General features: G+C 37.2%; 1 protein-coding gene across 1 annotated transcript in view; it reads right to left on the reverse strand.

Moving 5' to 3' along the window:
- LOC145415408 (UDP-glucosyltransferase 2-like) overlaps positions 1 to 12799 on the reverse strand; it is a 131718-nt gene that overhangs the window by 63393 nt on the left and 55526 nt on the right. Inside the window, exons 4-6 of the mRNA XM_080284691.1 lie at positions 10106 to 10229; positions 9303 to 9522; positions 5047 to 5323 (exon numbers count right to left, since the gene is read on the reverse strand). Coding sequence (XP_080140817.1) covers positions 5047 to 5323; positions 9303 to 9522; positions 10106 to 10229 — 621 coding nt within the window. The remainder of the gene's footprint in view (positions 1 to 5046; positions 5324 to 9302; positions 9523 to 10105; positions 10230 to 12799) is intronic.

Below are 12799 nucleotides of genomic sequence, written 5' to 3' on the forward strand. Positions count from 1 at the left end.
GGCGCTAGGCAGTTGGTCCTGACATTTAAGATGAGAGTGACTAGCCTCACTCATCCCTGGGTGGCATTGTGTGAGCCATAAACCCTAACAACCTTTTGGATATAAACCTTCATCGGTTCAATCCGACTGTAGCACCTTAATTAACCACTAAACCACCAGGCGCCTGGTCGTTTAACACTAAAATTGTATAATAACAAACTCGTATGTGAGGAGACCACTGTAATTACGTTATCTAATAAAGTATGAGTGTAAAATAACTGTGTATTCCCCATCTAATCACCACAGATCTCTTTTTTGATTAATTTCAAATGCCTGTTGTGGAAGTGAAACCTGCAAGTATACTTTCATGAACTGTGCAGGTATATCATCAAACTTATCCTCACTAACATACAGTACATAGTTTTATGCTATAAATCTCCCTCCAACACAACCTAAAACACAGAATTAGCTTATCATCAAGTTCAGTAAAGAATTTCACTTAACACATCTCTTATGTATTTCATACTTCACTGTCCACAATGCAACAGTCCCATACACACATTATCCCCTTTTTCAGCTTCTGCGTCACTTTGCTGGAGAAGTGGCGAAACGTGGCAACTTTGGAAACCCTTGCCAATTTGGCAAGAAAAAAAATGTGAACCAATTGGTTTATATCAGTGTTACAAAAAAAAAAAAAAAAAAAAAAAAAGACATATTTGCCCCTGTGAACTGCTCCTGTCCACCCAAATGATCATTTACATGCACAGTTACAAAAGAGTTTATTTCGACTATCATAAATATCAGCAAGTGCGTTGGTGGAGGGTTAGTGCCCCTCCCCGTAAAATAAATAACTCAAAGTTAAATGGCCATCCCTTAGGGGATTATGGCGCCTGGCAAGAGATAGATAGATGGACTTATATTTCCAATTAAAGGAGATGACAGTATACCATTTCACTGACTGATTTATGTACTTCATCCAGTACTAATTACTATTCTTATATAAGCTATATTTCATCAATTAAAGTCTGATCCGTTTCATATCAGAGAATGGATTACTATAAATTCCTAGAAGAGTGACGGCTGGAACTGTAATTGTCGTCATCACCTGACGGACAGAAGGAATCTCCCAGTAGAAAGACACTGACGATTAAATTTAAATAAACACTCATTCTTTAATATTTTACCTTTGTAATTATAAATTTGGATTTATACAGTCTTACAGTTTGTGTACGAAACCCCTTTTTTTTTTTTAACCGAAGGGTACATATAATTTTGAAATCAGGAGAATAATCAGCAGGAGAGAGAGAGAGAGAGAGAGAGAGAGAGACAGAATGTTACTTCTCATAAAAAAACAAAACTTCATCAAGTAATGATCACCCATGTCTCATTTATAAACCCAAATTCTAGCACTTTGCGAACATCAGCAAATGCATATGAAGGGACTCATGGATAACCATTTTTAAAATGCGTTATCAATCGATATTTGTCAAACATACGGTCTTAATCTTGAATTACAAGCATTAACATAGGCGCTTCTTGAGTTGAAGTAAACTATTGTCTTGTACTACAATATAATTGGCCTGATAAACTACTCTAATGGCTGTGCTGTAATTGTATTTTTCTTACTCATCAGTACTTGATAATAAATTTGGATTCGGAGTGAGTTTAATTATGCCTGTGGTAATGAAAACTCATTGAAGTTTATCCCTTTTTCTGTTTCGATTTCTACTTTTTACAAATTATATTTGTCCCAGTGGTTTGCAAGGTTAGTCTCTTGTACTTCCCTGAAACTACATTGATAACATATTAAAACTAAGACTTTTCTTTTTTTTACTACTGCATCTCACACCTAAATGCAGAACAGAGCAAACAAGTAATATTTATGAAAAAGGAATCACCTAAAATATATATATATATATATATATATATATATATATATATATATATATATATATATATATATATATATATATGTATATATATATATATATATATATATATATATATATATATATATATATATATATATATATATATATATATATATATATATATATATATATATATATAATCCCTTTGCATTGAGTCAGTGTTTTTGTAAATGTGTACAAAAATGCATTTTCGAGTATGAAGAGGATCCATCTGTACACCTGGAAGATATGATTCCATAAGATATAGATCAGGATGTTAGAATCTTTCCTGATGTTTATGGCACGTTTAACACTTCATCCATCCATCCATCATCCAATCCTACGTTGCCCCATGAGGTGCGTAGGAGCCGGGTGCTAGGCAGTTGGTCCTGACATTTAAAATGAGAGTGACCAGCCTCACTCATCCCTGAGTGGCATTATGTGAGCAATAAATCCCAACCACCCCCTGGATATAAACCTTCACTGGCTCAATCCGACTGGAGCGCCATAAGTACCCACTAAACCACCAGGCGCCTGGTCGTTTAACACTTAATTGTATAATAACTGAAACTTGTATGTGAGGAGACCACTGTAATTACGTTATCTAATAATATATGAGTGTAAAATAACTGTGCATTCCCCATCTAATCACCACAGATCTCTTTTTTGAATATTTTCAAATGCTTGTTGTGGAAGTGAAACCTTTAAATATGCTTTCATGAATTATGTAAGTATATCGTCAGTTTTACCCTCACTACAATACAGTACATATTTTTATGCTATAACTTTGCCTCCAAACCAACCTAAAACAGTTACAAAATTATAATTAAGTTCAGTAAAGAATTTCACTTAACTGCAGGAGAGGAGGTGAAACGTGGCAACTTTGGAAACCCAGCCAATTTGTCGAAAAGAATATGAACCAAATGGATTATATCAGTGGTGCAAATAAAATGTTAAAAAGAACACGTATTTGCCCCTGCGAACTACCCCTGTCCACCCAAATGATCATTTACATGCACAGTTAGAGTGGAGTTTATTTCGACTATCATAAATGACACTGGTATTTGTATTTCCAATAAAAGGAGATGGCAGTGTACCATTCCACTGACTGATATATGTATTTCATCCTGTACTAACTGTTATTTTTATATAAGCTATATATTAACAATTAAAGTCTGATCCGTTTCATGTCTGAGAATGGATTACTGTACTTTCCTAGAAGAATGACGGCCAGGCGCCATCACCTAATGGACAGAAGGAATCTCTTAGTAAAGGGACTCTGATGATTAAATAGAACTAAACACTCGTCATCTTTTCATATTTTACATACGTAATTATACATTTGGATTTATTCAGTCTTACAGTTTGTGTACGAATGTACATGCTTTTTTTTTTTTTCAACAGAAGGGTACATATAATTTTTGAAATAAGATAATGAATCAGCAGGAGAGAGAGAGAGAGAGAGAGAGAGAGAGAGAGAGAGAGAGAGAATGTTATTTATTAGAAAAAAACAACAACTAAACTTTATCAAAGTAATGATTTCCCGTGTCTCATTTATGAACCCAGATTCTAGCACTTTGTGAACAACAGAAATGAAAATGAAGGCACTCATGGATATCCATTTTTAAAAATGCGTATTCAGTCGATATCTGTCAAACATATGATATTAATCTTGAAATTTTAGCATTCACATAGGCACTTCTTCATTTGAAATAAACTATTGTCTTGTACTACAATATAATTGGCCTGATAAACTACTCTAATGGCTGTGATGTGATTGTATTTTTCTTACTCATCAGTACTTGATAATAAATTTGAATTCTGAGTGCATTTAATTCTGCCTTTGGTAACGAAAATTCGTCAAAGTTCATCCCCTTCTCTATTTCGATTTATACTTTTTACAAATTACATTCGACCCAGTGGTTTGCAAGGTTTGTCTCTTGTACTCTACTGAGACTACATTGCTAACATATTAAAACAATGTTTTTTTTTTTTTTTACTTACACATGTCACACTTGAACACAGAAAAAAACAAACATGTAATATTTAAGGAGACAGAACCACCTTTAAAAAATATATATAATCCTTTGCATTGATTCAGTGTTTTTGTAAATGTGTATAGAAACGTATTTTCGAGCATGAAGAGGATCCGTCTATACACATGGAATATATGATTGCATAAAAGATAGGTTAGGTTAGATGATTGTTTGGTTAACATAAAACAGGTTAGGTTAGGTTAGGACAAATAAGGTAGTGTTAAACTGCAAAAATTTACGTTAGGTTTGGATAAATAGGCACTGCTAAGGGATTTTTTTTTTTTTAATAGCGTTCTGAGAATGCATCCATCTGTCTTCCTTCACCACCATGAAGTGGCATCCGTTACAGATTTTAAACAATTACGCCTTTTAAAATTATTTTCACCATCTTTTAAACAATAAAAAAATCGATACATGATAATGCACTCGCAAATTACATAAAGAATTCCATGAAGATCAAAGGTAAAGGAAAACAAAAACTGAAGAAAACTGCAAAATAAGGTGGTCTTATGTTTCCTTAAATGTTACCGAGGGAATAATGCAAACAACATATGTTCGGTGATAAAGGCCGTGTTTAGCAGGGTTACAAATATTTAACCCGTGGGCTGCGACTTCCCACTCATGAGTTGGGTCTAGAGGGCTGCAATATACGTATTATGTTTGAGATTTTCAAACTAGTACCACAATGTTTCTGAAATGATCAGCATCATCTAAATAATGCTTATTAAGCTAAATACCATCTCTAATCCCACCACCAAGGCTAAGCCTAGAATTAAAGGAACAGTGGTCAATTCCTAATCCACTTACAACATTGTTAACAGTTAAAAGGATGAATCTGTTACGAAAAAAAAAACGTCATTTGATGCTGAAATTGACTGTCATTAAATCTACTCTCAGGCCAACAACGGCTTAGGGAAGACAAGCTATGAAAATCAGAGTCTTGAAACTGGCACATAACACACAAATTATGGTACAACGTGCTAACTGTCACTTCACTCCTCACACATGGCTATTTTGGACTCTCTATGCCACAGCCAATGGGTTATGTTACAGTAATGTTTCATTTTTCTTGAACAAAGCATATCTGAATGTTCTATGATGCAAACTCAATCTCTTTTTACCCGAATCTCAGTTTTCTGTTTCTTTGAGTAATGTGTATTAAGCCACTTCCTGAGACAGAAGAGAGTAAGAGTTGTAGGGATGGCCAAGATGAAGAGCCAGAAAAGAAGAACATCAAGCATGATGTACTGAAGGAGGTGGAGTCGTTTGCCAGCATACACGATGTGAGGAGACTTGTGGTGACGAATTGTATATTCCACCCACCATACCGCCCGCTGTGCAGGAGTCTCTGGCTGGTCCTTCACTGCGGCCGACACATGAGTCAGTCTCTCTTGATATCTGTATGTGATAGTAAGCATTAGCAACAGTCAAACCCCTTTTTAGTCCTTTCTTTTTGAGACTCGACCTTAAAATATGGAATAATTAATGTTCGTCTAACATCTCCCAGCAAGTATTCTGACAGCTATTTCCTGCCATGTGATGCATTTACTGAGATCTATTTGTACTTGAATTTCTCTGCTGTTTTTTGCCTAGAAACAAGTAGGGATTTGGTTATATTTTCTTTCTTACCACTTATAAGTATTAAATGTGTCGCCTGTATAGATCAGTGTTTCCCAGATTTTAATTGGATTCTACAGCCCAGTTAGGTCAGTCATATATTTGCTGAATAATTCGTGTTTGTCAGTTAGCCGTTCTCCCTGTAGTGCGAATATTGTGTGCAGCATCATTATTATTAACGGTAAGAGATGTATTTACAAAAGACTCCGAAAGCAGAAGTTGCGAGCGACCTTTTGGCGTATGATGTAGCCCTCTTCTCCCCCAATCCCCCCCCTCCCCCCAAATAAAATCGTCCGCATACTGCATCGTGCCGGAATTACCATTGTGTGGACCCTCACATAATAGATACTGACAAAAGCAGAAGTTGTTAAAGGCCCTTTGACGTGTGCCACTTGCCATGAGAACGTCCAGCGCATTCAACAGACTCTCATACCAGAAGGACCATTGTACGGAACACCACGTAGAAAAAGTAAGAGATATCAGCAGACTCAAAACGTACAAGTTATTAAGAAATTCTGAGGCTCTCCACAGATCAAAATTATACGGAAACTGTCCTAGTTTCCCTTTTTGCTTTTAAGAAGAAAAAACGGCACTGATCCATGGATTCATAGATCCATGGAGAAGCCAAAGAAATGATGAGGCCTTTACTTTAGGCGAAGCCAGACAGGCAAAAGCACCCAGTACACACACACACACACAATATATATATATATATATATATATATATATATATATATATATATATATATATACTAAAATTCTTGTTCGTTGTAGGTTGTATGTTATATAAATTTTATAGCTGGCCATACCGGAGCACCCAGGAGGCTGAAACTTGGAGTACAAAGGTAACTCAGCATGGGGGGAAAGACATACACCTGGTGGCGTTGGATTCTGAGGCTGTTTAACATATATATCTATTATAAATCCCATACCGGTGAAACCGGTCGGAGACTATAGGTTTGCAAGGTTCCGTCAGTACTTCAGCACTTCAGTACCTCTGTACATCAGTACCTCAGTACGTCTGCATATTCGTGTCAGCTCTGTAACTTCCACATGCTTGGACGAATTTTGATATATCTTCAGACAATTGTTTCTCATGCCATTATTGTGTGTCACGTGCAACAACCAGCCATCTACTCCCAAGGTTAAGGTCACACTTGGGGCTCAAACAAGGTCGTCTGTAATTTCGTGTCTACATTGTAACTTCCACATGCATGGACAGATTTTGATTACCTTCACACAATTGTCCCCCATACCATGAAGGTGTGTCACGCGGATCAACAGTTCATTTGCTCTCAAGGTCAATTAAATATGTATGGATATCATCCGGTTGGGGACTTTGTATATCATGGCAATACTGAATGCACTTGTTTTGAGATGGATTGGCTTTTTGTGAATAGCAGTAACTCCATCCAGTAGAGTTTTGCGAATTTTCTGTGTGTGTGTGTGTGTGTGTGTGTGTGTGTGTGATGGCGAAATTAGTACTTAGTTTAACTCGTATTGAGGAACTACAAAAATTATAAAAGAACACAGGACAAAGCTGATAATATTTCTATCGAACGTGAGGATTGGAGAGTGATTCAGGTTTTTGCCTGATCCAACAGAAACAGTATATGTAAGTGTAATCGGACGAATGTGTTTGTGTTAGTAGAAACTGGCACTTACCTGTAACATCGGACTTAGGAAATGAATATAATGTTTCAAAAAACGAATTTTACTGTAATCCCATAAGACCCCATCAATTCATTACTGTTACATTTGGAATAAGTTCTCCCTCGTATATACCAATAGGTTTGATGAATGCTGTCATTTGTCCATTTTAACCTGCCGGAGATTTTTGGCCAATTGTAGTTTATTTCTCGGCGTTTTGTTACTGAAAACGACTCTAGATCTTTTCCACATTACTTCGTGGCTGGTATCATAATATATTTGTTTCAATATCTTGCTACATCTCAGCATTTTGAAAAGGGAAATGAGTCTTAGGCCAAGTTACCTACACCTCAGTATTCAGAATGGAAAAATTACAATTTTATACCAAGTGGAAAGTTTATAATCTCTAGATGTGATGTGTAAGATTTGGCAGGACTCCCTCTACTTCCTATTTATGTGTGAAAAGAATAATGTCCCTAGGTAGATGACGCACTTGCATGTGTCCAGAGGTAGATGAAGGAAAGAGGAGGAAAGAATGTGATTGTGTGGTAAGTAAAGAGGAAAGAGGAGAAGCATTACCGGTACAAAGGTGGTGAGGGGCAATGGAAGTAGACAGCTATTTGACTGTCGTGGCAGATTTATGCTTCAAGTAAGCTGAGTTGAATGTCATGATTATGCGGGTGAAAAGAAATGAGCGATTTATTACTCTACAGCTAGAACTGGCCTATGATGCAAATTATTATACGAATTACACTTGGACACGAAAACTCATCGTGATCATGCGTTTAATAAGACTATTTTTATTTTTGTCTCTCCGCTCGCATGATTATGGGAAAATGTAGGATAAAACTTTACCAAATATTGTATAATGAATGAATACCACCTAAAGAACTGTTTATTAAAATTTGGACGAAAAAGGTCACAGGTGAACACATTCAGCTCATGCAGCTGTGATTCCATTTTGATGAAATTTGGTAGAAGGGTTGTGGGGCAAGAAAGGATAAGGTGTTGCCATATTAAGAATAAATGTCTGAGGTAGGATCACCAGTCAAGATCAAAGGTTCGGTTTATCAATTCACTTTGATTCGACTTAGACGAGACTTGATGGAAGGGTTTATTTGCCCCCAAATAAAGTAATTCTTTTTTCAGAACATTAGATTAAAAGTTAAGATCACAGGGTAAGGGTAAATCACACACTTCTGAAAGGATTTGGACCAAACTTGGGGATAGGCTTTGGGTAAGGTATAGATAAAGCAATTCGATTTTAAGAGCAATGAATCAATGGTCATAGTCACAGGCCACGGTCACGGGTTTGGTTTTTGATCGAGTGTAAGGCGTGGGCGTTGCATTCTCTGAGAGATGCATCTCATTTTATATCTCTGGTGTGGAACCTGGGAAAAACACTTTCATTTAAAACAAAGTAAAATTATGTCATATCTTACTTCTTGTAGTCTTCACAGCCTGCGGCTAGGCTAATGTCATCAAGAATATGAGTGAACAACTGTTATACATCCATGTAGCACTGCACAGCATAAAAAAGAAAAAAAAACTGCTATATTCGGACTGATGCACGGAAGTAACTGTAAACGCACACATCATTATGAGAGGCACCTAGCACATAAGTTCGAGAACTCAAGCAAAACTGATTTTAGCAAATATTAGAAGAGAAACCCCTCTGTCATGGAGGTGATATAGATTTTTGTACCTTATTCAGTTTGCATCCATATGAAATAAGGACAGGTTTGGTGATAGTTGTGTGTATTTTTCTGGAGTAATATTTATTTTCCATGTCAATTACACTCGGTATGTTTGTGATCTTACTCTGGGTACAAAACTAACACCAACGCATTTAGGGTTAAACACCAACACTTATGCCTCCTGAAAGGGATATTCATACAGTCTAATGCATCTCTTTGCTTGCAGTCCCTTCTTCCTTTGTAGTGGCAAGTCGCAAAACAATATGGGTGCTTCCATACACAGTTGCAGCTCATATTCCATATATAAAATTCTATTAAAGTTAGCACTTCGAAGGAAGAAGAAAAACCACATGCTCACCATGTTTTGTCAATTACTAACCGAGTACTTTGGCGAGGGGAAAATGAACACCTACCCTGGGTCTGTTGTAAGAGTGGTGATGGCGGCCACCAGGGAGTCCGAGGTGAGGTCTCGCCAGTTGAGGACCACACCGAAACCTTTCCGGGCCATACGTGCGGCGTTACGGAACTGATCGAAGGCAACGGGGACCGCCAGCACAGGAACCCCGTGGTACTGTGCCTCCTGCATGCCCAGGTTACCGCAGTGTGACATGAACACCCGCGTCTGGTTGTGACCTGAAGTAACAGCTTATATTACGTTACCTATCTCAGAGCCACCGAACATTGACAGCTTAATCAGACATTATCTAACACATTGTCTGATCATGCAGATTGAGGTAATAAATGAAAGAACTACAACCCGGTCCACTGATTCATGTTCTGGAGAAGCTGTTTCTCACACTCAAACATAATAAAATTGACAGTGTGAAACAGCTTGTCCTGTACTTTCTAGTAAAACTGAATTTTCTTTCATTATTTTTTCTTTCAGTTTAACCTAACCGAATTGATGTGTATTCATTTGTGTTCGATCCAAAATCCTGGTTTCAGCGAAAAGAAATCATCGGCATAATTTTCACTTTTGTTGGCAATCAATATATGAATGACTTGGAATATTCATTTAGACTTTAGTACGTAAAAGGCACAAACAAACGTATATTTTTAGTTTTATCAAGTATAATCAGTATTCCGACTGCCCAAATGGCAGCTGAATTTGTAAGAATATGAACGTAGAAGGTCCTATTTAAAAATAATCTTCCCATTTTGGCACAGCGAAGAAAACATTCGAAACACTTGAGAAGAAAAAATGGTTGATAGTTACCAAGAATGTCCTGTTGTGGCAGCCATTTCCTAGTGATGACATTAGGTGGGAGATCCAGGTCGTCACCCTCATACTTCCACACCACTCGCTGCGGCACCCGTCTGAACGCTTCCATCAGTGTTGCCTACACCAGGAATAACAACAACAACAACAACGTGTCACTGATGCGAGATGGATCAGATCCAGAGATAAAAAAAATTAATATGGACTCATGTTCACATGAGAGCTCGAAGCATGGGATGGCCGTCCTAACAAAAAATTGCCACTGTATTATGTATGGAGGAAAATGGAATATAGGATGACAGAACGGCCTGGCAGTAGCTGCATGTTGCATACTGTCTGTCATACACAAATTAGCTGTACCAATTTTTATCGGTTGTCTTAATTGATCATTTTCGATTCATAATTACACAGGACAAATACAATAAATCACAACTCTTGTCGGGCATGATATTCAGCCGGCAATATAACTTTATTCCCAACTGCGAAGTCACACACACACACACACACACACACACACACACACACACACACACACACACACACACACACACACACACACACACACACACACACGAACATCATACTTCAAACCTCATGTAATATAAAGTATGGTTTCTGGCTGAGTAAGTGTCATTGCAATATAACGGCAAAAGGTTTAGTATTTTCGGAATGAGTTCTGTGACTTAACAGCCCGGTCGAAGTTGTCTTTTTGCCCATCGTACAGAATGTCTTGAAGAGGAAGTTTAAGCTGTTGCCGAGCGCAGGTTAGATACGATACTAGATACAGCCACGTCGAAACAACTAACATATGTTGCACTTAACAGTATCCCTCATTCGCAATGTGAGCTTTGCACTCAGCTTGTTTCTTGCACATTTCACCATTGTCTGCGATGACGACTTTATATCATTAACGCTGCCTTTAGGCGATTCAGTTTAACTTAAGAAATCAACTTGTTTCGAAAGACTTACGAGACTTTTAAAGTTTTGTAAACGTCAAGTGCAGCATTGTATTAGTTATTCTGTGAACTGAGTAGAACTGCTAGCTTATAATACACGAGCACATACACGGTGTTTTATATATATATTTATATATATATATATATATATATATATATATATATATATATATATATATATATATATATATATATATATATATATATATATATATATATATATATATATATATATATATATATATATATATATATATTATATATATATATATATATATATATATATATATATATATATATATATATATATATATATATATATATATATATATATATATATATATATATATATATATATATATATATATATATATATATATATATATATATATATATATATATATATATATTGCCAGAAGCCTTAATCCCGTACGGGGAGGCCACAAACAAATCGCCTCCATGTCGCTTGTCCCCCGCCATTTCACTGCCCTGCTCCCAGCTCACACACCCCTCTCTCATATACCTCTCCACTCCATCCCTCCATTTCATCCTCTGCCTCCCCTTCCCTCTCCCCCCCCTCCACCTCACTCATATACACTCTCTTCGTCAGTCTCTCATTCTCCATCCTCTGCACGTGGCCAAACCACCTCAGTGTGTTCCTCCTTACTCTTCCTATCACATCCACATCCACACCATAACTCTTCTTTATATCTTCATTCATCAGCCTGTCTCTCCATGACTCCACAGGCTCCTCTTAAATAACTCATTTCCACTGCTCTCACTCTTCACTTGTGTCCTTCCAACAACGTCCAAGCTTCACTTCCATACGTTAGAGTTGGTATCACAATACTGTCATGTAGTAACTTTTTTCACTTCAATGCTCACTTCTCTGTTTCTTATCACTGCCTTCAAGGAACCAGCAAAATTTCTTCCTTGTTGTACCCTTTCAAGCACTTCACCTTCCAAACTTCCATTCTTACTTATCACACCACCCAATTACGTAAACGTACTCACATTTTCCATTTCCTCACCATCCAACATCACTGTACATTCACTGACTTGACTTCTTCTCAAAGACCATCACTTTACTCTTCCCTACATTCACCTTTAGATTCCGTTTTTTACACACTCTCCCAAACTCATCCACCAATCCTTGCAGCTCCCCTTCGTCTTCACTTAACAACACAGTATCATCTGCAAACAACAGTACAGAGAGTTTCCCTCTCTCACTAGGGCCACTCCAACATCCACTGCCCTACCTTGTATCACCTCATCCATGTACAGATTGAACAACCATGGAGACATGACACATCCCTGTTTCAACCCAACCTTCAAAGAGAAAAATTCACTCAGTTCACCATCCACACGCACTGCAGCCTTAGCACCATCATACATACTCTTCACAGCATTCAACAACTTCCCATCTACTCCACATATTCTTAACACTCCACAATCCTTGTTTATCGACCCTGTCATATGCTTTCTCCAAATCCATGAGGGCCGCATGCAACTTGTTTCCCTTCTCTAGAAACTTTTCCACTAAGGATCTACATGAATACCTGATCTACACAACCTCTTCCCTTCCTAAAGCCTCCCTGTTCTTCTCCAACTATTTCCTCTGTTATTTCCCTACCTCTGTCAATAAGTATCTTACCATACACTTTTCCTGTTACACTAAGAAGACAAATGCCCCTATGATTACCACACACTTTTTTCCCCCTTTTCCTTTGTACAA

Source organism: Coenobita brevimanus, chromosome 102 (genome assembly GCF_032717465.1).
Source record: "Coenobita brevimanus isolate Jiangsu-jjx chromosome 102, ASM3271746v2, whole genome shotgun sequence".
In the NCBI taxonomy this organism is placed as follows: Eukaryota; Metazoa; Arthropoda; class Malacostraca; order Decapoda; family Coenobitidae; genus Coenobita; species Coenobita brevimanus.